The 24,538-nt window shown below is 47.0% G+C and overlaps 1 protein-coding gene and 1 long non-coding RNA gene across 2 annotated transcripts in view; one reads left to right on the top strand and one right to left on the bottom strand.

The window, feature by feature from the left end:
- The window catches only part of LOC127607756 (uncharacterized), a 110,095-nt gene that overhangs the window by 71,475 nt on the left and 14,082 nt on the right, over window positions 1-24,538 (top strand). The window lies entirely within an intron of this gene.
- Window positions 1-24,538, bottom strand: part of ptprt (protein tyrosine phosphatase receptor type T) — a 149,970-nt gene that overhangs the window by 3,831 nt on the left and 121,601 nt on the right. Inside the window, exons 23-34 of the mRNA XM_052076389.1 lie at window positions 24,322-24,409; window positions 15,749-15,825; window positions 13,211-13,247; window positions 12,842-12,939; window positions 12,079-12,195; window positions 8,761-8,915; window positions 7,379-7,514; window positions 4,236-4,385; window positions 3,712-3,885; window positions 2,980-3,111; window positions 2,191-2,316; window positions 162-325 (exon numbers count right to left, since the gene is read on the bottom strand). Of these exons, the coding sequence (XP_051932349.1) occupies window positions 162-325; window positions 2,191-2,316; window positions 2,980-3,111; window positions 3,712-3,885; window positions 4,236-4,385; window positions 7,379-7,514; window positions 8,761-8,915; window positions 12,079-12,195; window positions 12,842-12,939; window positions 13,211-13,247; window positions 15,749-15,825; window positions 24,322-24,409 (1,454 nt within the window). The remainder of the gene's footprint in view (window positions 1-161; window positions 326-2,190; window positions 2,317-2,979; window positions 3,112-3,711; window positions 3,886-4,235; window positions 4,386-7,378; window positions 7,515-8,760; window positions 8,916-12,078; window positions 12,196-12,841; window positions 12,940-13,210; window positions 13,248-15,748; window positions 15,826-24,321; window positions 24,410-24,538) is intronic.

The raw sequence follows: 24,538 nt of genomic DNA on the forward strand, positions 1-24,538 counted from the left end.
ATATTAATTAATAGCATGGCAGGAACTGCCGCGTGAGTCCGAAGATCTCGTGGACTGCATTTAGTGATTCTGTGGTTTCACTCTACACAATGTCTGCTCTTGGCATGTGCCAAATAAATAATTGTCGGGTTGCACCCGTCAGGCGTCATTGAGGAACTTACAGGCAGTGCACCACCGTGCGGCCGTCTCCGCCGTCGTACTGCTCCTGCCACTTGGCCAGTCGTCGTACCAGCTGCAGGATGGAACGCTTGGAAAGGGGCGTGTCCCTGTAGGCCGGCCAGCCAATGAACTGGAAATGCTGCACCAGCCGGTAGCCGTCCTGAGGCTGAAGAGAAAAAGATTGATACTCAGGATCGTCTACGACATCGACGGGAAAAAATCAATTCGACTGCACAGATTTGCTTTGGAGAAGATTCGATTGGAATTACGTGAGGGGGTTCAAATTTGATTCGGGTTTGGATTAGGCTCGGGGTCGATGTAAAGGCTATAATAGGATTAGGGAAAGGGTTAAAATTATATTCAGATTAAGGGATTATGTTAGTGATTGATGAAGGTTTGTCTTTAGGATGAACAGACTTTGGTTGACGGTTTTAGGTTTCGAGATTAACAATTGGGGTGGGGGGGCGATTTATTTTTTCATCCATCCATCTTCCTAACCGCTTGATCCTCACTAGGATCGCGGGGGGTGCTGGAGCCCATCCCAGCCGTCTCCGGGCAGTAGGCGGGGGACACCCTGAATCGGTTGTCAGCCAATCGCAGGGCACACAGAGACGAACGACCATTCGCACTCACACTCACACAATTTAGAGTGTTCAATCAGCCTGCCATGAATATTTTTGGAATGTGGGAGGAAACCGGAGCACCCGGAGAAAACCCACGCAGGCCCGGGGGAGAACATGCAAACTCCACACAGGGAGGCCCGGAGCTGGAATCGAACCCGGACCCTCTGCACTGTGAAGCCCACGTGCTAACCACTGGGCCGCCCGGCGATTTATTTTATTTAGGAAAAATATTTTATTTTATTTAGGAAAAATAAAATTATGATTTTCTACAAATTCACGACATTAAAACAACACACATTTATTAAAAACAGGAAAAAAGTCAATAAAATTACATGGCATACGTGGAGGTTTTTAGAAACTGTGATGTCACACGGAGACTCCTGAGCAAACTCAATTTCCCGCAGCACTGATTGGACAAGTGGGCGTGTCATAACTAATTGATATCTGCAATCAGGCCTGTCTCCTAACCCCTGAGACGATTCACCGAACCCCTCAGGTTTGATCAAACCACCGGTTAAGAACCACCGGATGAGGGTAAAGGTTGGCATGAAGGATTATTGTCAAATTTCGGATGAAGGTTTACGAGTGCCGGTTAATTACGCTACGGTGAAATTGTGAGAAAGCTGCGGCAACAGCGGAGCGTCCCGTGAATCCAAATGAGAAAATCATCAACACCAAGCAGGAAGCGGGCTGGTGGGAATTCTCCCGTCTAATCATTTTGACGGAAATGAGCCACCGTGACTTTTGCGTCCTCATCCTGCGCTAAACGTCTTTTCTATGGGGGGGAAAGCTTTCATTCCATTTCCCGGCCGCCCCCCGAGGCGGCCTAGGCATCCGACACCGCCGTTCCACAAAATTCAAGACATTCCAACTTTGCATTTTTTTTCACATTCCCTCAATTCCCACCCACAATCAACATGTTCACCCGCTCCAAACGTCGTACTGCAAGAAACTATGTTGAAGTGAGTTGAGGAGCTTCCTTGACACCAAAACCGGTTTTCCCCCCACCCTCCCGTGGTATCTACGTGCAATTCTGACACTTTTAAGGGTCATCCTAAACCACGTACATTTCTATTCCCCATCAGTAGCGGGGGGGGGGGGGGTGAATGTTCAAAGCTTTTCAGAGGCTATTTTGCCCCCCAAATTCATTTTCTCGATTGTTGCGAAACACGTGAGAAAGTCCGTCCTCCACCTTGCGGTTAACACCCTCATTCCACCTCTGCCCCCCGAGCGGCGTCAACGTGTAGACACCATCGCGACTATTTCACGCTTGGCCGCCTCCGAGTGCGACAAATGGGGAGAGCTCGGCAACGCCGGAGCAGAAGGATAACCGGGCGGTGCTACGGGTTAGTCGGACGATGAGCATGGGGGGGGGGGGCGGGGTTGACAGATGACGGGAGACTCGTACCCGGGCCATGTTGCAGATCCGGAAGATGCGGTTGATGATGTCATCATCGATGTCTGCTGAGATGAACTCCACCTGGACGGGACCGTAACAGCACGAGCTCTTCTCTGGCCAGTACTGCATGCACAGCTGCTCAAGAGAGGGGGAGGTGGAAGTGGGAGGGGGGAAGGGGGGGGTGTAAGGAGGACTTCTTTTCGGACTCTGGATTATTTCAAATAGTTTCACTGTTAAATTCTGTTTATTCATCACAAAATTTGCACATGCACGCCGTTGTGATTTTTGACTGGAGATTAACACCCGCGTAATTTCCGGACTTCTCACACGCTTTGAGCGCTGCGGTTTAAACACCGATGCGGCTACTTGATGGATTTTTTTTTCCGGGCTAACGAGCTTCATGCCGCCAACGCACGCTGTGGCCGCCGCCTGATATGAGATCAATGCGCCGACCAGCTCCGTTGTTGACGAGTGGGGTATCGGGTGAGGGCGAGGACAAAAGTGGCAACCCACTGTTACACAAAGCACGGCATTGGGTAAGACATGTTTGGACTTTTTTTTTTTTTTTTTAATCCTCGGCCGACCCGTTTCAGGTCAAATCCATTTGTGGGCTGTTGTTGTTGTTGTTCTCGGACAGCGGAGAAAATTGCGACACCCGAATACTGTTTGCAGGCTAAGAGAACTTCCCTTTCCAAGCATAATAAAAAATTTTAAAAATCCATAAATCACGACCTTTGTTGTGTTTGTCTTTTGTGCAAAAGTGCAAAGAAGGAATGATTGAAGTCGTTCTTGCGGTACCTGGGCGGCATCCATCTCGTTGAGCATAACGATGGAAGAGCAGTTGTAGTCAAAGACCAGCCTCCAGAAGTCACCCATGGTATTTGGCAAAGGATGCTGGGTAACGATGAAGGCCGCTGGCTGCTTGTGGCTCTGGGGGGGGGGGGGGGGGGGGCAACCGGATGGAGCGTGCATCAGAGGTGGGGGACTCTAGTGATGTAATTTGACTGAGAATGAAGTCGTCATTTTAGGACGTGGGACTTGCTTGGTGAAAATGTCATTTCATTTCGATTTTCCCTTCAAGATGTCTTTCCTGTTTACAACCGAAAATGCTAAATTTTCATGATCACACACTTGGAACGAAGACCGTAGCTCTAGACAGAGCCTTCTCTCTCTTCATGGGACTAAAACTTTTTGCTGGGACAAGAACCTACTGTCCGGACTAAAACTTAAAACCCGATCTTGGGACTTGAACTTTCTCTCCAAACTAAAAACTTTTCTAGGAACTGGAAAATTCTCTCTGAACTAACACCAGAACCAAAGATCAGAACCATAATTTGGGACCAAAACCATCTTTCTGGACAAGAACCTTCTCTTGTGAGTGAATGAATCCTTCTCTCTGGACTAAAACCTTTGACTTGACTTTGCTCCGTCTTTTGGTTCCGCAGTAACTTGGGACTTGCTTGAAAGCTGAAGGCTTATCAAGATTGTATGAGGCGACTTCTGACTTGCTTCAACCGAGTCCTGACTTACGTCCATGAGTGCCGCGTTGATGTAGTTGGAGCTCTCGCCATCCACCGAGATGAGAAATGGCAAGCAGCGGTCGGCCGAGAGGACGTCCATGCTCCGGTTCTTGTCGTGGTTCCGGGGCAGCAGACCCACGCTGCAGTCCTCCGGTCGCACTCTAGGGGTCACTATGTTGAGGGTCTGGCAAAAAATGAGAGAGACCCAGGTCAGATAAGCCTCGCCGTACAAAAGAATGCGCACGCAGTGAGGTTCCTTTCGAGGAATATGCTCCGTATTGTTTCGATGGTCCATAAATTTCAAGAATGGAAGCCGATGCTAATTTTCATTAGCCCATCTCTGGTGTTTTGCTACAAATGTCTCCTATTCCTTGATGAGAGTCGAACAGGTTTATGGAACATGTATTTTAAACAGCATATTCACATTAAATGTTGAAAGCACGTGGCAAGTATTCAAATCTTGAACATTATCCGCTTAGGATCAATGCGGGTTGATTGTACAGCTGAAAAAAAGGGGGTGTCAGAAGTTCTGACCTGGAACTCGTCTTTAATCTGACTGGAGTTGGTCTGAGGGTCCAGCCTGCTGATGTTGTAGTAGATGGCTCGGAAGTCGCACACGGGGATGGCGGTGTTGCCGCACAGGCACGCCTCCAGGATGGCGTCGTGGACAAACACGTACTGCTCCTGGATAGACAGAACACCGCCGTGGGTTCATGATGCGCACGACTGAGACAGTCAGGTTTGAAAATGGAAACCTGACAAAAGATTTGCTTGTTAGCGATTCACGGATGTTTTCTAAAATTACGGCCCCAAAGATAGTCTGACCTAGTATGACCTTTCATTCATTCATTCATTCATTCATCTTCCGAGCCGCTTCGTCCTCACTTGGGTCGCGGGGGGTGCTGGAGCCTATCCCAGCTGTCTTCGGGCAGCAGGCGGGGGACACCCCGAATTGGTTGCCAGCCAATCACAGGGCACACAGAGACGAACAACCATCCACGCTCACACTCACACCGAGGGACAATTTAGAGCGTCCAATCAGCCTGCCATGCATATTTTTGGAATGTGGGAGGAAACCGGAGCACCCGGAGAAAACCCACGCAGGCCCGGGGAGAACATGCAAACTCCGCACAGGGAGGCCGCAGCTGGAATCAAACCCGGTACCTCTGCACTGTGAAGCCGACGTGCTAACCACTGGACTACCGGGCCGCCCCTAGTATGACCTAGCAACGTGAAATTTCCTTTAAATGTCAATCTTGAGAAGACCCACAAAAAAAATCTCAGGACGTTGTTGTCTGAAAAGACATAGGAAGTGTGGAATTTGGTTTTATTTGATTTTAGGCTCAAGCGCCCAACGAGATTAACAAAAAAAAAAATCTGTCTCACGCAACGTGAAATTGGGTAGACCTGTCTATCATGAGGAGACCCACAAAACGTCCAAAGAAGAAATGCCCCCCCCCCAAAAAAACACACACACAGGAATAAGACAATTGTGATGCTCAGGTTTTAGTTGCACTCAGGTAGATAAAAAAATAAAATAAAAAATGCAGCCTCCCCAAAATAGTTTGACTGAGCAACATGAAATTTGGTGGCCAAGTCTATCATGAGAAGACACACCAAAAAAAAATCTCAGGACGTTGTTGTCTTAAAAGACAGGAAGTGTGGAATTTGGTTTCAAGCAGAAATTGGGTAGACAAATTGGGTAGACCTGTCTAACATGAGGAGACCCACAAAACGTCCAAAGAAGAAATGCCCCCCCCCCAAAAAAAACACACAGGAATAAGACAATTGTGATGCTCAGGTTTTAGTTGCACTCAGGTAGATAAAAAAATAAAATAAAAAATGCAGCCTCCCCAAAATAGTTTGACTGAGCAACATGAAATTTGGTGGCCAAGTCTATCATGAGAAGACACACCAAAAAAAATCTCAGGACGTTGTTGTCTGAAAAGACATAGGAAGTGTGGAATTTTGTTTCAAGCAGCAAATTGGGTAGACAAATTGGGTAGACCTGTCTATCATGAGGAGACCCACAAAACGTCCAAAGAAGAAATGCCCCCCCCCAAAAACCACACAGGAATAAGACAATTGTGATGCCCAGGTTTTAGTTGCACTCAGGTAGATAAAAAAAATAAAATAAAAAATGCAGCCTCCCCAAAATAGTTTGACTGAGCAACATGAAATTTGGTGGCCAAGTCTATCATGAGAAGACACACCAAAAAAAAATCTCAGGACGTTGTTGTCTGAAAAGACAGGAAGTGTGGAATTTGGTTTCAAGCAGAAATTGGGTAGACAAATTGGGTAGACCTGTCTATCATGAGGAGACCCACAAAACGTCCAAAGAAGAAATGCCCCCTCCCCCCAAAAAAACACACAGGAATAAGACAATTGTGATGCTCAGGTTTTAGTTGCACTCAGGTAGATAAAAAAATAAAATAAAAAATGCAGCCTCCTCCCCAAAATAGTTTGACTGAGCAAAATGAAATTTGGTGGCCAAGTCTATCATGAGAAGACACACCAAAAATGCTCATGAAACCAATCTCAAAACGATACAGGAAGTCTGCCATTTTGCACTTACATGGGTCAAATTTGTCTCATTTTCACCATATCCCGCCGTACTTCAAATAAAAACTCTTGTGAGTGTGATTTTTGCAAGTCATCGTTGGCTTGCCTTTGCAGCCGATGAATGAAAATGAAGGAGCGCTGCCATGTTTCCGCACTCGGGATCAAGCGGGCTCTTTGTGCTCGAACCGGCGCGCCGCATGCTAATGTCGCCGCCCTCTCGGCCCACTTTGCACCAGCGCATCTGTTGTCGTAACTTTGCCGCGCTGAATGTTGATTGTGGCCCCGGTGGAGGGCAGACTTTTAAAAATCGTTTCACCCCCCCCCAGGCCATTGTCTGCGCTCGTGACAGGCCACACACACACACACACACGCAATCATGCATGCCACCTCTGCCTTTTAAAAGATTAATTGCTCTGTGCAGTTTAGACGAGGATTAGAGAAGCATCCAGCAGCCTCGACACTGACACAAATGACTCCCACTCAGTTACCACGCGCGCACTCGCGCACGCACGCACGCACCATTCACCAGCGATTTGTTCACGGCTGTCACTCAGCAGCATGCAGCCGCCGCACTCTGTTGTCTTCTGTTCTGGAGGTGACGTCAAAGGTTTTAAAGTAAGTATTGATTCAAATAAAGTGCCAAAGCGTCGGATTAGCTCAGCCTCTATTTGCACACGCAGGTGGGAGGGGGGTGGGGGGGGGAGGGGTGGAGACAGGATGTCTGGCGTTTGGTTTGAAGAAGACATTGCAAAATCCAAATGCACAAAATTGGATTTTTGGTAAAAATTTGAAATTTGAAAATATTGCCCCAGAGGCTATTTTGGTTCAACTTACCAGAGTAGACCAAAAAGTCTCAACAAGCCTTTCTTGAAAATACACAATTGCGAATTGAAAAGGAAGTTTTAGGTGCATAAATTCACCCCTTAAGCTAGCAAAATGAAATTTGCAAAGTCATTTGAATCACAGATATCCAAACAAAAGACAGAGATCTGCCATTTTTTTTTTTTTAAGGCCAAAATTGTTTGACCGAGCAACACCAACTTTGGTAGGCATGTTCATCGCGAGCAGATCCACAAATGAATCGCCGGTCGAGATGACGGACGGGAAGTCCTCACCTCCGTCTGCACCATGTTGACTCTTTGCGACCTGAGCTCGCGGATGCAGTTGAAGACGTCCACCACGCCTTCGTTCTCGGCCATGTCCAGCATGATGTCCACAGCGATGAAGCAGCCTGTCCGGCCCGCACCGGCGCTGTCGCGAAGAAGCAACAACGGGCGGACTTCATCATCCGTTGAATTTGAGACACGGGCTTTTTCGAGTTATGAGTCGTCTCAAAAAAGTTGACTTTTTTTTGTGTCTGTGTCTTTTTTTTTTGCCCCAAAAAGCAAACAAACAATCAACTGTGCTGAGAAAAAGTGGATTATGTCCATCGAATTCAAGCACGAGCGAGCCTGGTGAAAAGGACAACTAAATAAACGACGATTAAGGACAGCAAAAATTCAAAGTTCAAAGAAAATGCGACAAATTCTGTTGACATCTTTACATTCTATGTTTTGACATGACTATTCGAGTTAGTCTATTATTTTTTTTTTTCGGTTGACACTAATGTTGAGTGCTTTTCTCATTAAAAAAAAAAAACATGATGGAAAAAGGTTTGGGTGTTTTGCCCCCCCCCCCCCCCCCCGCAACTCAATTTTCCGAAATGAAATGAATTGCGATGCCATTCATCTCTTGCTTCGCCAGCAACGCAATTAAATAACTACTCCAATTGTATTTCGGTGTTACGTTCCCCTGTCGACTCACATTGTTGTTGCGCTTTTGTTCTCTTTGGAGAAAACTGCCACGAATCGTCACCGGCGCAATCGGACATATTGAGGCGCACGCACGCACACACACAGTGGAGACTTTAATAACACAATGTCAAGTGTTTATGTGACACATCCTGAACGATGGTTGGGGAAGAAGAAGGTGTGTGGGGAGGGGGCAGGGGGGGGCAATGAGAGAGATGGATGGATGGATTGATTAATGGATGGATGGAGAAGGGAGGTGTGAGGAGAAGAAAAGAATGAGACGGAGGAGAGAAAGGCGGGAAGGGGAGGAGGGGAGAGTCTCTGCAGATTACCTGTCACCTGAGTGATTAATGTCGACTCAGCTACACTTTACGTGTGTGTGTGTGTGCGGGTGTGCGCGTTTAAAAAAAAGTTGAAAAAAATAAGCAATTTTATGTCGTAAAGGGGATGAAAAAAGTGTGGCCGACCGGACCGATAATATTGCGTAATACCTTGCAAGAAAGAGGAGCGATTGTACAGAGCAATGCACAAAATGACGTCAACAAGGATTTCCGGTGAGCGTGGCGGCAGCAGCCGTCACACGTTTACTCAACACCGAGATCACACACATACAAATGTTTGCTGGTAGACTTTGTGTACTGTACTGCATTCTGTGTCTGCTCGGTACAATTTCTCCAGTGTGTGTGTATGTGTGTGTGTAGTTGTACCTGCAGTGTGCCACAATGGGCCCGGCGTCTGGCGGGTTGAGGAACTTGACCTGGCGTATGAAGCCCAGCAGCCCGGTGGCATAGCAAGGAACGCCGTGGTCGGGCCAGCTGGTGAAGTGGAACTGGCGCAGCTCTCGTAGTTCGTGGTGACCCTTCTGCAAGAATAAAAAAAAAAATAAAAAATCGATCGATTATGATTAATTATGATCGATGATCATAATTATGATTAGGAGAGGCGGCCCGGTAGTCCAGTGGTTAGCACGTGGGCTTCACAGTGCAGAGGTACCGGGTTTGATTCCAGCTCCGGCCTCCCTGTGTGGAGTTTGCATGTTCTCCCCGGGCCTGCGTGGGTTTTCTCCGGGTGCTCCGGTTTCCTCCCACATTCCAAAAACATGCATGGCAGTTCTGATTGAAGGGCGGCCCGGTAGTCCAGTGGTTAGCACGTGGGCTTCACAGTGCAGAGGTACCGGGTTCGATTCCAGCTGCGGCCTCCCTGTGTGGAGTTTGCATGTTCTCCCCGGGCCTGCGTGGGTTTCCTCCGGGTGCTCCGGTTTCCTCCCACATTCCAAAAATATGCGTGGCAGGCTGATTGGACGCTCTAAATTGTCCCTAGGTGTGAGTGTGAGTGCGAATGGTTGTTCGTCTCTGTGTGCCCTGCGATTGGCTGGCAACCGATTCAGGGTGTCCCCCGCCTACTGCCCGAAGACGGCTGGGATAGGCTCCGGCACCCCCCGCGACCCTAGTGAGGATCAAGCAGTTAGGAAGATGAATGAATGAATGAATTATGATTAGGAGAATTAACAATCAAACGAGACTGTAAAAGCTGGCATTCGGTATTTGGTCGCCATTGTGTACCGTCACATTGATTCATCCGTCCATCCGCTTTCTGATCGGTTTATACTCACAAGAGGATGTGCCGGGGGGGGGGGGGCTATCTCACATTTGCCTTCGGGCAGTAGGTAGGGGACACCCTGAACAGGTTGTCAGCCAATCGCAGGGCACACGTAGACAACCAACCATTCGCGCTCACAATCACACCAAGGGGGGATTTTTAGAGTCTTCAATTAACCTGCCGTGCATTTTTTTCCAATGTGGGAGGAAACCGGAGCACCCGGAGAAAACCCACGCAGGCCCGGGGGGAGATTACGGGGACCAAACACGATACAGGAAGACCGGAGCTCGAATCGAACCCTGCACTTCTGCACTGTGAGGCAGACGTGCTAGCCGGTCGACCATCGTGCGGCATGACATTCATCAACTGGAATTTATTCATTGACAGCATTTTCATTTTCTCGGAACGGTTGGTCTTTGCCATTCAAGCTGTCTTCATTGTTACGGCCACTGAAGGGAGCCTTATTATGTTGTTGCAATGCACCGGAGGGATGTGTGACGAAGCGGCTATTTTGCATTCATACAATAGCAGGCAGCACGATAAATGGCGTTATTTCTGAGAGATGGAAATTTGTCACAACTATCGCATGTCTTTACCCTTCTGATGCTTGAACAAAGACCAGCCTGCGACCCTCGGGAGGTTAAGCACTTCGGATAACGGGTTGGATGTTTCAGGGAGACATTTATACGTAGAAAATAAAGGCCGCATTGGTTTGTTTTTGGATTAGAAGTGTCTTTACTGTTATTGATCAAAAATGCATGAAGTTTAATGCAACTGTAATATGAGTCATCTTTCGCAGAGGATAAAGAATATATGCTTGCGAGTATTGACGCTCAACGTGTTACTCCGCAGTTTATGTTCGGATATCTCTTCTGCTGTTAAGATACAGTAAATCCATTTAGCTACGGCAAAATGGTTGCTATAAATACACATTGTATCGTTTCCTCTGCCCTGTACAGGTCCCCTATCTCAAAAGTCTTTTACTCCCTCCTTAACCCTGGAGAACCCAAGAACTCTTTTCTTCTTTGGAAAATGATGAATTTTACATTAAATGATTGCTACATGTTCACTGAACACCAAAATATATGTTTTTTTTCCTCAAATATTTAATGCTTTAATCCCAATTTAGGATTAGGGCCAAATTTGACCCTATGGGATTTAAGGGTAGCATTTGAGTAGCAGAATTTATAGGGGCCAAATTTTTGGGGTTCTCCGAGGTTAAATACAAGGTGAAAAAAAAATGTATTTTTTTTAAAAATCAGCCAAACGATGACTCGTGTCTTGAAAAGCTTGTACAATAAGGTGGGTTACTTGTTCCTCAAGGCACCAATATCGAGTAAATTGTGACGTAATCCAATTGTAAGCAAAGAATGGATGTGGTGTCGCCGCGTCCTTCGGCGTTCCCGTGTGTGAATTCTCTTGAAGATTTCCATTGTCATGCTCGTAACCTTGTATTTGTCCTCTGTGGGAGTGTGCCTGGTCATCCCTTTATCCTCCACCTGAGCTTGGAGTGGAGGGTGTAGGAGTGTGGGAGGGTGTGGGGGGAGGGGGCTACAATGACCTGAGAGACCCTGAAGAGAGAAGGACAAGACCGTCTCATTTGAGGACCTGCTCGGTCTACAGCTCTGCGGGTGGAATCGATCCTGGTGAATTATTGAGGAGGGTGGTGCACAGAGGTATGGATCCACCGGAAGGGGGGTGGGGGGGGGGGAGTAATGATGGTGGCTCGCTCTTCCTCTCGAAGACGTCTCATCACAAATGTTGCAAAGTCCATGGCTCGTGCCCAGGTGATGATGCGGAGGAGGATTGGCGATGATGTACGTCCAAGGGATATAAAATAAAGATGGCGGCTCGAAGGAACAATATCACTCAAATGAAAATGTCAAAGATGGCCTTGGACTTGTTGACAGAAAACACATTTTGGGATTGTTTAACTTCTTCCATACCTCACGGTTAACCTAATTAAGCTGGACAAAGAAAACTACGGTCCTTAATTTTTGGGTGGTCCACAATTAACCTGTGGTCAACTGGTTTTCGACTCTTTTCCTCACAAATATTCAAATAATATATGTTAGGTTAACACATTTTTCAGCGTACCTTCCGAGCAAAATATGCAGCTATTCATTTGCAAAGATGTCCCCCCCGCCCCACCTCCCCCTGTGTCGCTTTCCCGAGCAAAGTCTCACTCTGCCGCGTTCTGATGTTCCTTAATCTGCCGGCGGATTAGCTTTCAACGAACAGAGCGCCCGTGTCGCAAATGAAAAGACTTAAGCAGGTGACGAACTTGCCCCTGCTTCACGGCTCCTCGCCGTCTTTTGTTGCGTTGTCGCAAATCCATTCGCCACATGCGGCGTACAAACACACCGACATACGAAAACGGTGAAAAAAAAAACATGGACGTCGTCTCGCGGGAAGGTGTTGCTTACCTTCTGCACGGTGAACGTGCGGATGACGTACTCGGCCAGCGGTTCCGTCTCCACCAGGGTGACTTTGACGTCGCCGTAAACTTCCGTCTCGTCGGGCCAGTAGCGGACACACTTGACCTAAAACACCCACACGGCACCGGCGAGCCCGCCTTCAAATGAGCCTTTCGTGCAAAGGGTAGGGCTCCAAATTTGGGTTTCAAGACAGGCTGAGCTTCAAAATCAAGTTAAGTCTCTAAACCAGTTTAGGATTTCAAATGAGGCTTTCGAGACAGGGTTTGGGTTGTCCAGGATTGGATTCGGGTGTCAGATTTGGGTTTCAATTTAAGGCTTCAAGGTTTCATGCAAGCCTTGGTTTTGCTTTTCAGGACTGTCTTTGAGTTACAGATTAGGGTTTCAAAGTAGGGATTCATGGTTGCGTTACGGTGTCGGATTAGGGTTTCAAACAGGTTTAGGGTTTCAAGACAGCGTTCGGTTCAAATGAACAAACAAAGTAGGGGTTGAAAGTTGGATTTAAAGTTAGGACTTCGAGGCTGAACAAAACGATACAGTACATTTTTATAAAGCACTTTCACAACAGCAGCAGCTGTAACAAAAGGTTTCAAGACAGGATTTTCGGTTTTCAGGATTGGGTTAGGGAGTCAGATTTAGGTTTCAAGACAGGTTGTACATATATTAAAATATGTAAAAAAAAATTTTTTGAAAAAGCGGGACGCTCGTTACACTTTGATGGGGTTAGCATTAGCATTAGCATTTGGCCACTCACCCTGCCCACCTCCACCAGGTTGGTCACCATGACGATAGAGGCCGAGTTCTCTTGCCACACCATCCTCCAGAAATCCCTCACCGTCTCCTGCATGGGACCTGACACATCAATGGAATACATTTATGTTCATGGCATGACACACCAACACACTCCACAACACACTCTCGCACACACAAACACACACACAGTAAAACCTGCTCACACTCTCAACAAATGCGCTCTTCAATTTGTCGAGGTGATTTTTTTGGTATTTTTTTTTTAATCAGCTGGTTTAAAATATAGAAGGTTGAGGTCATAGCATCCTACCCAAAAGGACCCCTGCTGAGCGCACACGCACACACACAAATGGTATTCTTTGCGTTGAATTACCTTGTGTGGCGATGTAATGTCTGGGCCGGTGGTAGCCCTGAGGGACACACAACAAAAATGCTTAGAAGACATTCAAAAGGGCTGCGGCAGTCTGCCTGACGGCATATGTTTTATGTTTGGGCAGCGGTTGCTTAATCTGATATATGTGGTATGTTTTTGTGTTTTATGTCAACAAAAAAAAAATGCTTGCTATATCTCAACATTTGGAACAGTGAAGACAATCCGCAATGTTTTTTTTCTTAATTTCAAGCAAGAAACATGAATGCTCATAATTTGCTTTGGCGGGCTGGACAAAATGAGGTGATGGGGCCACATGTGGGCCCCCGGACGGCGAGTTTGACAACCGTGATTTAAATGCAGGACAGTTTTTCTTGGAAAATTGGTCATATTTTTTTTTATTCATTCATTCATTCATCTTCCTAACCGCTTGATCCTCACTAGGGTCGCGGGGGGTGCTGGAGCCTATCCCAGCTGTCTCCGGGCAGTAGGCGGGGGACACCCTGAATCGGTTGCCAGCCAATCGCAGGGCACACAGAGACGAACAACCATTCGCAACCACACTCGCACCTAGGGACAATTTAGAGTGTTCAATCAGCCTGCCATGCATATTTTTGGAATGTGGGAGGAAACCGGAGCACCCGGAGAAAACCCACGCAGGCCCGGGGAGAACATGCAAACTCCACACAGGGAGGCCGCAGCTGGAATCGAACCAGGTACCTCTGCACTGTGAAGCCCACGTGCTAACCACTGGACTTTTTTTTACATTATGTTCATATGAATTGCAAATTATATTCATCATCACAAACACCAGGCAAAAAAAAAATCATCATAAACATTTTCAACATGGATTCAAAATTTCCAAATATGTCCGTGGCTCACTTCTTTCACCACATGAGATTGGTCCAAATATTAGATATCAGTTTGATTCAACAACAACAAAAGCATATATTTCATTACTGGCTTTAATGATCCCAGCGTTCCCTGTTAGCAATATACAGGTTTCCCATTAATAACGGCTTCTTTTATGACACGAGAGCGCGCAGCGTCTTGCTTACCCAAAGCGAGTTCACCGACATCCAGAGTGAAATTAATTGTTGTCATATTTAAAGCGGACGTCCTTCCTGCATCTCTATTACCTCTCTTAATTATCTTCAAGCCATCTTCCGCCTCCCAGCTGCACAAGTCAAGGTTGTATTCATGCATAAATATCCTATTAAATAATAGCGGGGCTCCTGGGGGAGGCTTGGGGGCGGGGTGGAGGGGGGGGGGTGTTCAGCTTCCCTCCACGGGACATGTGGGAGTGACGAGCGCATACCGGCTGACCCTCGTCCTCGCCCTCCTCATACTCACGTCAGAGATGAAAACATTTATCACTTTCACATTTTCATTAAAAACACGCTCTGAGAAGGCTTTTATTAGCACCGTGTGCTTGGGTGGGGGGTCCCTGGGGGTGGGGGGGGGTCTGTATTGTTTAGCGTTTTAATTTTCTCATTTCCAAGAAGAGCACATTTGTTTGTTATCTCGGATGTCCTCCTCATATCCCCCCCCCCCCCCCCCGTCACCTTCCTCCTGTTCTCATTAAACATGTTTGCATGCCTCTTATGTTACACTCGGTGGTGAAAAGTGAGCACATTTGAAATGAAATTTGGTATCGTTCATCTGTCAAGTAGAAATGCATCCATTTTAGAAGTGGTCGTGAAATATTTTGCAAAAGTTCATCTTGGGAGGGCAGATTTCCTTCGTCGTTCTGACGTGGCTTCTCCAGATTTTGATCAGTTGACTTATGATGGACATGCCGAGCGAATTTTGGGTTTACAAATCAAAATGGCTTTGCCCAAAAATGACACCTAAAATGTCCACTTGAAAAAACAAAAAAAAAAACCAAATAGACTTCCAGTTTCTTTTCAGCCATTGCTTCTACAATTTTTTTGTGGGGCTCTACTCCTGATAGACACGCCAACCAAATTCCATGTTGCTAAGTCAAATTGGGGCGGCCCGGTAGTCCAGTGGTTAGCACGTGGGCTTCACAGTGCAGAGGTACCGGGTTCGATTCCAGCTCCGGCCTCCCTGTGTGGAGTTTGCATGTTCTCCCCGGGCCTGCGTGGGTTTTCTCCGGGTGCTCCGGTTTCCTCCCACATTCCAAAAATATGCATGGCAGGCTGATTGAACGCTCTGAATTGTCCCTAGGTGTGAGTGCGAATGGTTGTTTGTTTCTGTGTGCCCTGCGATTGGCTGGCAACCTATTCAGGGTGTCCCCCGCCTACTGCCCGAAGACGGCTGGGATAGGCTCCAGCACCCCCCGCGACCCTAGTGAGGATCAAGCGGCTCGGAAGATGAATGAATGAATAAGTCAAATTGGACTTATGGGGGCTGAATTATTTAAAAATACCTCCCAATATACACTTAAAATGTGTGCATCATATAAAATGAAGGACCTTGTGTGTCTTTTCGGGCATGGCTTCTACGATTTTTTTTTTTTTTGTGGGTCCACTCACAATGGATCTGCACACCAAATGTTATGTCGCTACTTTAACTCACGTCAATGAAGTTGGCGTTGATGTAGTCGGAGTGGGGCTCTCCGTCGAGCAGCTGCAGTCGCACTCTGGTGTGATCGTCTGTGGGGTCAGATAACACCACAGACAAAATACAACACGCCTAAAGTTAAGCCGACCCACGAAAGCGCAGCAGCCAACCGACTGCGTGGCACAGCCGCCCGCAACATCTGCCACATACGCTCACTCTGTTTCACAAACAAGCAAGTTCCGTGCTAACAAAACTCATTTTTGACACCCGGCGTAGTACAAATGCACTGACAAATAACCAAAATGGAAGACTTCACCTTTTGTTTTACTTCATGCCTTCGATTGCCTTTTTTTCGAGCGCCCAGTCATGAGAGATGTGCCAAAACCAAAATGTTGTGCAGATTGATTAAACTGCTGCCCAAAGGTTTTAACGTGTGTTCAGAGGAACCTCAACGTTTTATTTATTTATATCATCAAATTTGGCGCCACGCTCGGCACACACACGATGACAAAAATCTTCAGCTTCACTTTTTTTTTGATTACCGGTAATTTTTTAAAATTGCGAATCGATCTACGAACCGAATTTGGTTGCGATAGGGTTGACAAGCTAGGCCAAAAAACAAATATGTCTGAAGCTGCAAAATAAGAAAAGCCCACTATAACAGGCAATGTCCAAAGTCCGGCCCGCGGGCCAAATCCGGCCCGCGGTCGAATTTCATCCGGCCCTCGGCCCCCGTCATAAAATCAGTGCCGTCTGGCCCGCAGGTTGGGCGCAATGGAACACGTGTTGCATTGACTGAGGTCTCGTAGACTGGGGAGTGATGTTTCATAGAGTGCTGCTTCCCTCTAGTGGCTAAATGAGTAATAGCATTCACTAAATGAGTAATAGCATTTAGACACTAGAGGGCATCACTGACGAGTTAACAAGACATCACTCCGTGTTTATATTGACTGATATGTCATATTTCAAATTCCTGTTTCAAATGAAGCAAAAGAAATTCTTAAGATTGTTGAAATTAAAATAAAAATGGAAATGTGAAACAGACTGGCTTACTAAAATTTCTTGAACAATATTGTTGTTCAATGTAAAGAATGTCAGCCAAGGTCGGCCCCCCGACATTTTACCACATAAAATCTGGCCCCCTTGGCAAAAAGTTTGGACACCCCTGCACTATAAGGCTTACAACGAAAGAAACACATGCTGTATGTATGTATGTGCACATCTTTATTTTTAGGTTTTTGACATCGCATCAGACCAGACCTTGTTTTCGTATTTCATGGTGTGAACTGTTTCCATGTTCTTCATTTCCACTGTCTTGACTTTACTTTTTACACCACGAGTTGATTTGAGTAAAGCACATCGTGCTCAACTCATTCCAAATATGTTGTGGTGGTGTTTAGAGGCAACCGACCCCGCCCCCCTAAAAAACACCCCCCCACCACCACCACCATCCCGACAATTTGTGTCCATGTCCCAATATTTAAGGAACTGATTGTAGAAACTTTCACGGAGTCAACGTGAGTCAACAACAGGCTTTTCTGCGGGACGTCCAACCTATACTTGACTCTCCAGGGACTTGAGTATTTGTGGACTCATCACAACTTCATTTTGTGGTTCCTCCCTCTCTCCCTCCCTGATGGCCGTCATTGCCTCCATCCATCCCAGCCACATTAGCCCGCTGCCGTGCCGCCGGCTGGTAATTGCCCGGGGGGGCCAGTGTCAGAAACTGTCATAACACGGCGGCGACCTGCGGGAGGATGCCTGCAGGGGGGGGGGGGGGGGGGGGCGGAAGGGGAGGAGGGTCGGCTCCGCTTCTCTCTAGCCCGGGGAGGGGGAGCCTCTAATTGGGCCGACTTGGCAGGAGGTACTGGCTCCAAAACAGCAGAAGAGCTGGACACAGTCCACAGGTTTGAACAGGCGCATTGTGTGCGTGTGTGTGTGTGTGTGTGTGTGTGTGTGCATGTCTTACATAAACTAGTTAGACTGCATTCAGAGTTTTAAATAGTGCACTAGTTCACTTTGAGAGTCAAGACTTAGTTTTTAGGACAATCAAACTTTGATGTTGCTCCTCTCAGCCACGACTGGTAAATTTGCCAAAGTTGGCCAAAGGTCCGCTAACCGGCTTCTCTAACTCCGGAAAAGACGTTTGCATTGGAAATGTGAATTCAATATCTGAAATGTTTCCTAATTAGGATTCTGTTTGATTCCCGAAGCTCATTGGAAAACAAGTTGGCTTTCAATTCAAGGGTTTGTCTGTGCAATATTCAAATGTCAAAGGCACGAGTTCATGTATTTGGAAGACTGAGCAATAATAATCCATATAATGCGCAATCCAATGAACAGCAGCACGCACTGCGATCTGCGAGCTCACAAAACATTGAGGACATGAAGAATGTCCCCGAAAAATCTCCAAGAAAGCGTCTTTTATTTAATGTCATGCAGAGAATTCATTCATTCATTCATTCATTCATTCATTCATTCATTCATTCATTCATTCATTCATTCATTCATTCATTCATCCATCCATTCTCCGAACCGCTTGATCCTCACTAGGGTCGCGGGGGGTGCTGGAGCCTATCCCAGCCGTCTTTGGGCAGTAGGCGGGGGGACACCCAGAATCGGTTGCCAGCCTATCGCAGGGCACACAGAAACGAACAACCATCCGCACTCACACTCACACCTCGGGACAATTTAGAGCGTCCAATCAGCCTGCCATGCATATTTTTGGAATGTGGGAGGAAACCGGAGCACCCGGAGAAAACCCACGCAGGCCCGGGGAGAACATGCAAACTCCACACAGGGAGGCCGGAGCTGGAATCGAACCCGGTACCTCTGCACTGTGAAGCCCACGTGCTAACCACTGGGCTACCGGGCCGCCCTATGCAGAGAATGAACTTTTTTTTTTTTGCTGCAATAGGAGCTGAAAGCTTTTCCTTGTAATCCGCCGGATGTTGCTGCGCCACGGTCGCTATTGCCCGGATGGATAGATGGCGCTATTTCATTTAACGAAAGCAGAAAGCAGCGTGGATTAGCTGATCTTGAATTCTTTCGCCGCATAACTGATAGGCTGCAGCTTAAACTGTGCTTCGTCAGCGCGTCTCTTTTTAGGTGCCATTGTTTTGCGCAATGCACGTACTGGATACTATAAACACGTATTGGGGGAGCGGCATGACTCTAGCGTCCTCTTTCACACTTTAACATCTACATGCGGTCCTCGGTGACGGCCGCCTTTCCTCTATATGAGCAGCGTGTCGGCACCGCATGAGTCGGTCAAGCGGACGCCTAGTCGGAGTCACACAACAGCGTTCACGGATTTTGGAACTCGGTGCATACGCACTAATGGGCTCCCCGTCCACTTTGGGGAAAATGTCGGATTTTAAAGTGTGTCCTAAAGGTGGTGAAAATACGGTATCAGGGAGTGAGCTGCTATTGTGGAGTTCAGTTGGAGGGCGAAAAGTCCGTTCAGTCATTAACAAGCAGAACTCTTTTGCCGAGCTTTGCTCTCCTCCAGACCTTGTCAACCTCTTCTATTTTTTTTTTTTTTACTTTAAGAAAAAGAAAAAAAAAGACAACTCCTATTCATTACTGGACAAGTTTAGCCGAGGAAGACTTGGACTAGAGATGACCTCGTTGTTTATACGACGGCCTGTGGAAAGAAGAATCTTTTTTTGTATTTTGTTTTTTTAATTGGAGATATGGTAGTGAAGTGGTGCACTGTGGTGATATTAGCTGACTGGCTAAAGCTAACCGCAGATGCAAAAAAAAAAAAAAAAAAGCTATGACAGAAAAATACAAATACGACACGTGAGCGCTGCGGTCTTGAGGTGAGGAAGTCGATTGCAAAAAAAAAAAAAAAAAAAAGAAAATAAGCCTGGAAGTGCTGAACAACACTCGTTATTTTTTTGCCTCCTCGGCCTAAATCTTCCCCCCTCGCACAAACACACGCGTGCTGCTCATCCTCTCCGGTTGCGTCCGTCACGGATCTCACGAATTAGTTAACTCGCCGCAGAGTCCTCCAAGCTGGAGGCGTTAACAAGTTTAATAGACTGACTGCTGTGTGCGTGTGTGTGTGTGTGTGTGTGTGTGTGTTCATAAACGTGTTTGTGTGGTGTATGTACTAGATATCCATCCGCCTACAACAGGCTGCAGTGTGCGTGTGTGTGCGTGTGTGTGTGTGTGTGTGGTGGAGGGTATTAAAGTGTGTAATAGCCTATTAAGTCCACAGCTCCCTCCAGCTGATGTGTCAAACAACTTGGAATGTTGACACTCACACATGTGCACACGCACACGCACACACACACACACCCACACCCACACACACAAGCACACGCAACAGTACAATGGCAGACTTTCTGTGTCTTCTCAGGCATGATTTCTTGAGACTTTCTTGAGGGTCGATTCTTGATAGCCAAGCCATGTACAGCAAATTTCACATCGCTAAGTCAAACTGGCTCTGGGGGGCTGAATTTTCCAAAACATTTTTAAAAATAAATAAAAATGAATAAAAACAGGGCAGCCCGGTAGTCCAGTGGTTAGCACGTCGGCTTCACAGTGCAGAGGTACCGGGTTCGATTCCAGCTCCGGCCTCCCTGTGTGGAGTTTGCATGTTCTCCCCGCCCGGGCCTGCGTGGGTTTTCTCCGGGTGCTCCGGTTTCCTCCCACATTCCAAAAACATGCGTGGCAGGCTGATTGGACGCTCTAAATTGTCCCTAGGTGCGAGTGTGAGCGCGGATGGTTGTTTGTCTCTGTGTGCCCTGCGATTGGCTGGCCACCGATTCAGGGTGTCCCCCGCCTACTGCCCGAAGACGGCTGGGATAGGCTCCAGCACCCCCCGCGACCCTAGTGAGGATCAAGTGGCTCGGAAGATGAATGAATGAATGAATGAATGAATAAAAACAAGCCAGTTGGAAATGGCCCAAGGAACTTAAAAATTCGCTTTGAAATGAACCAAACCAGGCATATGGCTTCATGAGACGTTTTGGTGGGTACTCTTAAATAGTGCAGATCCGACGTGGCTGAATTAACAAAACCAAATAAATCAGTTTGAGCTTCAGTAATAATGGCCGAATTTCAATTTTTCTGTGACATGTCAAGACGAAATGACCAAAAATTCAAATTCTTGACCGTTTTGCATTATCCATCTGTTCATCCTTCAAATCTGCTCAAAAGTGGGGTAAATATCTTCAAGAGGAGCTCCTTTGCGGCGCTTGCCAAAAATGGCCGACATGAACTAAAAGAGTGACTTTGAACCAAAATGACAAACTTCTTGTATCTTTTCAGGAACGGCTGATTGCGAGTTTTTTTTTTTCCAGGCTTCGGAGTTAAACCGGCATTGTCGGCTCAATATTCGAAATTTTGAGACTTTATTTGTGGGCCAACTCATGATAAGCATCTCGAGCGAATGTCATCTTTGCTTGCTATGTGTGTCTTGGTGACAGACTCTCATGAAAGCTCATCAAATAGCATCAAAATATCACGCCGTCATAAATCATCATCATCATCATCATCACCCCCGCCCCGCCCCCCCCCCCCCCCCCCCCCCCGGAAAGATAATTAAGCGGCACTGATTGTTCACCCCGTCATATCATCATCTTTCCGACGCAGCGGTGGCTTCAAAACGCCGACGGCGCCGCAATCAGCGATAACGAAGCGCAGCGGGGCGGTTCGTCAGCGCTACTCGCCGGCGCGTTCCAGACTCGTCGCTGTCGCTTGGATGAGAGTTTAAAAAAAAAAAAAAAAAAGATATCCATCTTCACTTTAACTTTTTTTTTTCACCTTTTAATCACAATTTTGGTGACAAGGGGGATGTTGTTCGACCGTCGGTGGGTATAACGTCTCGGAGAATTTAAAATTCTTCGTTTTATGTCCGTGCTTTCCAACGGGGGAAGGAGGGGGGGGGGGATATTTTGACTTCAAGATGGTGCAGCGAGAGTGGCTGCCTTTCCGGCAGCTCCTGTATTTTGTTCTTCTACTTCTTCCTTTCATAACTTTGCTGCTGCGAATTGGGAATTTCTCCATTGCGAGAAATAAAGATTTTCTTATCTTATCTTATCTTATCTTATCTTAAAAAGCCACGACAATGACAACTTGGCTAGAAATGGATTCTTATTTGCCATTTTGCATTCACACAACAGCAGACAGCAACATAGACAATTTTTGAGCTTGCTTGTGAACATGGCAAAGCGATTCGGTTGGATTTCAAACTATACAAAAAATGACCAATTTATGTCATGGACAGAAACTGGAAAATAACAAAATCAGACAAATCACAACCCTTTGGGAAGTGTCGTTACATTTGTATTAACACAGCTAATGAAAATGGTTTTCAAAAAAAAAAGAAAAGGACGCGAGGTGGACATAAATGGGCCCACGTGGAAGCCAGAGGGTTAAAAAAAAACGATGCTTGCACTGTAAAAGAGTGGAAGCAAATCATTTTTTTTTCCTACCGGCGTGCCTCAAACACGAGCAGATCAATGCACGGAATCTTACACAAGGTTTGCTTGGCTTCCAGGATGAAGATGGGGTGGGGGGGGGAAGGTGAAGTGGAGTTCAAGCAAAATGTTTTTCCCTTGCGGTCTGATGGAGGCAACGGCGGCGTGCGGCCTCCCTGGGGGGCTTTTTGATGACATTTTCTTTTAAGAAAATGAGCTTTTGCGTGAGATGGACACTTTCCATTACCAGGCTGCCGGTAATTAAAACATTTGTACTAATAGCAAATTCATCATCATTCCTGCAGGCCAATCCAGACTTTGACAGCTTATTTCATTTCTTCGCGCTTTCATTTGAGAGCCTTGCGCTCACTGTGTCAAGGCGCCCGACACGACATGGAGACCTTTAATTATGTATGCGCGTCTCAAACGCTCACACACACACACACACACACACACATTTCGCCGCTCCAACCTGTCGCCGCCCACAATACAACACCATGACAAGAAATGCCCCCTAATGCATTTTCACACTCGTAAGGTGCGTCAAACTGTTAATCGCTTTATTATCTGCCCACCTGTGTATTCTAATGACTTCATTATATGACATGACCGTTATAACATCGAGAAGGGTGAAGAAAAAAAAAAAAAACAGTCGCAGCAAGTGGAACAGAGTTAGGAGAAGTTTTTGTTCGATAGTGAAGCTCCATCGAGAGGAGCCAGATGAGGTGGCTTGGGCATCTGATTCGGATGCCTCCCGAGCGCCTCCCCGGTGAGGTGTTCCGGGCATGTCCCACCTGGAGGAGACCCCGAGGTAGACCCAGGACACGCTGGAGAGACTATGTCACCCAGCTTGCCTGGGAACGACTCGGGATCCCCCGGGGAGAGCTGGAAGAAGTAGCTCGGGAGAGGGAAGTCTGGGCTTCCCTGCTAAAGCTGTTGCCCCCGCGACCCGGCCCCGGATAAGCGGTAGATGATGGATGGATGGATGGATGGAGTGAAGCTCCACCCACTTCTTCGGACAAATTTTATGATGAGGTGTTGCCAGTCTGGCGGGTATACGGGTGTCACCTTCGGTACCAATGAAATGAAAAATCATAAGTTTGTCTTTGGACAAACAGACTTTCTGTGACTGTTTGGTATGATTTCTTAAGATAAGATAAGATAAGATAAGATATCCTTTATTCGTCCCACAATAAGATTTTCCCATTGGTCGAGTTATTGTCGACTTTTGTCTCAAATTTCATGCTGCCAAGTGAAATTGTCTTCAACAAACTATTCATTCATTCATTCATCTTCCGAGCAGCTTGATCCTCACTAGGGTCGCGGGGGGTGCTGGAGCCTATCCCAGCTGTCTTCGGGCAATAGGTGGGGGACACCCTGAATCGGTTGCCAGCCAATCACAGGGCACACAGAGACGAACAACCATCCATGCTCACACTCACATCTAGGGACAATTTGTTTTAGAGTGTTCAATCAGCCTGCCACGCATGTTTTTGGAATGTGGGAGGAAACCGGAGCACCCGGAGAAAACCCACTGAGGCCCGGGGAGAACATGCAAACTCCACACAGGGAGGCCGGAGCTGGAATCGAACCCGGTACCTCTGCACTGTGAAGCCGATGTGCTAACCACTGGACTACCGGGCCGCCGTTTCAACAAACTACAACAACAAAAAAAGCCACCTGAGTCTAAAATGGATCTTTTCAACAAAAACGTCAAACTCTTGCTGTTTCAGGCATGGCTTCTTGAGACTTATTTGTGGGTCTTTTTGTGATAGATGAGCACGTTAGGTGAAGCTGGCTCTGTGAGCCTTGGAGGGGGGGGGGAAAAAAAAAACCATTCTCTGCGAAACTCAGCAAAAAGCCTAAAAAGGACCAAATCAAACCCAAATGGCACATTTGCAGCACGTCCAGGACTGCTTGTGATAGACGTAGCCACCGCATTTGATGTTTCTCAGTGAAACCGGCTTCACGAGCTGTATTTTTATCCCAAATAAGTAAATAGTTGGGCACCATTTTGAACCTAAAATGGTTGACCAGCTACAACCCCCCCTTTTTGCTGCTTCATACCAAGAAGACAACATCGCTAGTTAAAGCTAACGGCACCGAATGCTAACAACAAGAACCAGAACAAAGAAATAAAAGAGCGTCAGTACTCACAGGCAATGATGTTACCATAGCGATTCTTGTTGCGGTTCTCATCTTTTTTGGCTGTTTCCCACGGTGCCGTCTGTCCCTCCGCCAGAGCCTGAAAACACACACACACACACACACACACACACACGAGTTAGAAAAGGCCTAGGTACGAAAGCGGTGCATTATGGGAGCTGATATGGGCCTGAAGCTTGGGGGCCGGCCAGGAAGCGGGAAAACGTGC

This window comes from Hippocampus zosterae, chromosome 9, assembly GCF_025434085.1.
Source record: "Hippocampus zosterae strain Florida chromosome 9, ASM2543408v3, whole genome shotgun sequence".
In the NCBI taxonomy this organism is placed as follows: Eukaryota; Metazoa; Chordata; class Actinopteri; order Syngnathiformes; family Syngnathidae; genus Hippocampus; species Hippocampus zosterae.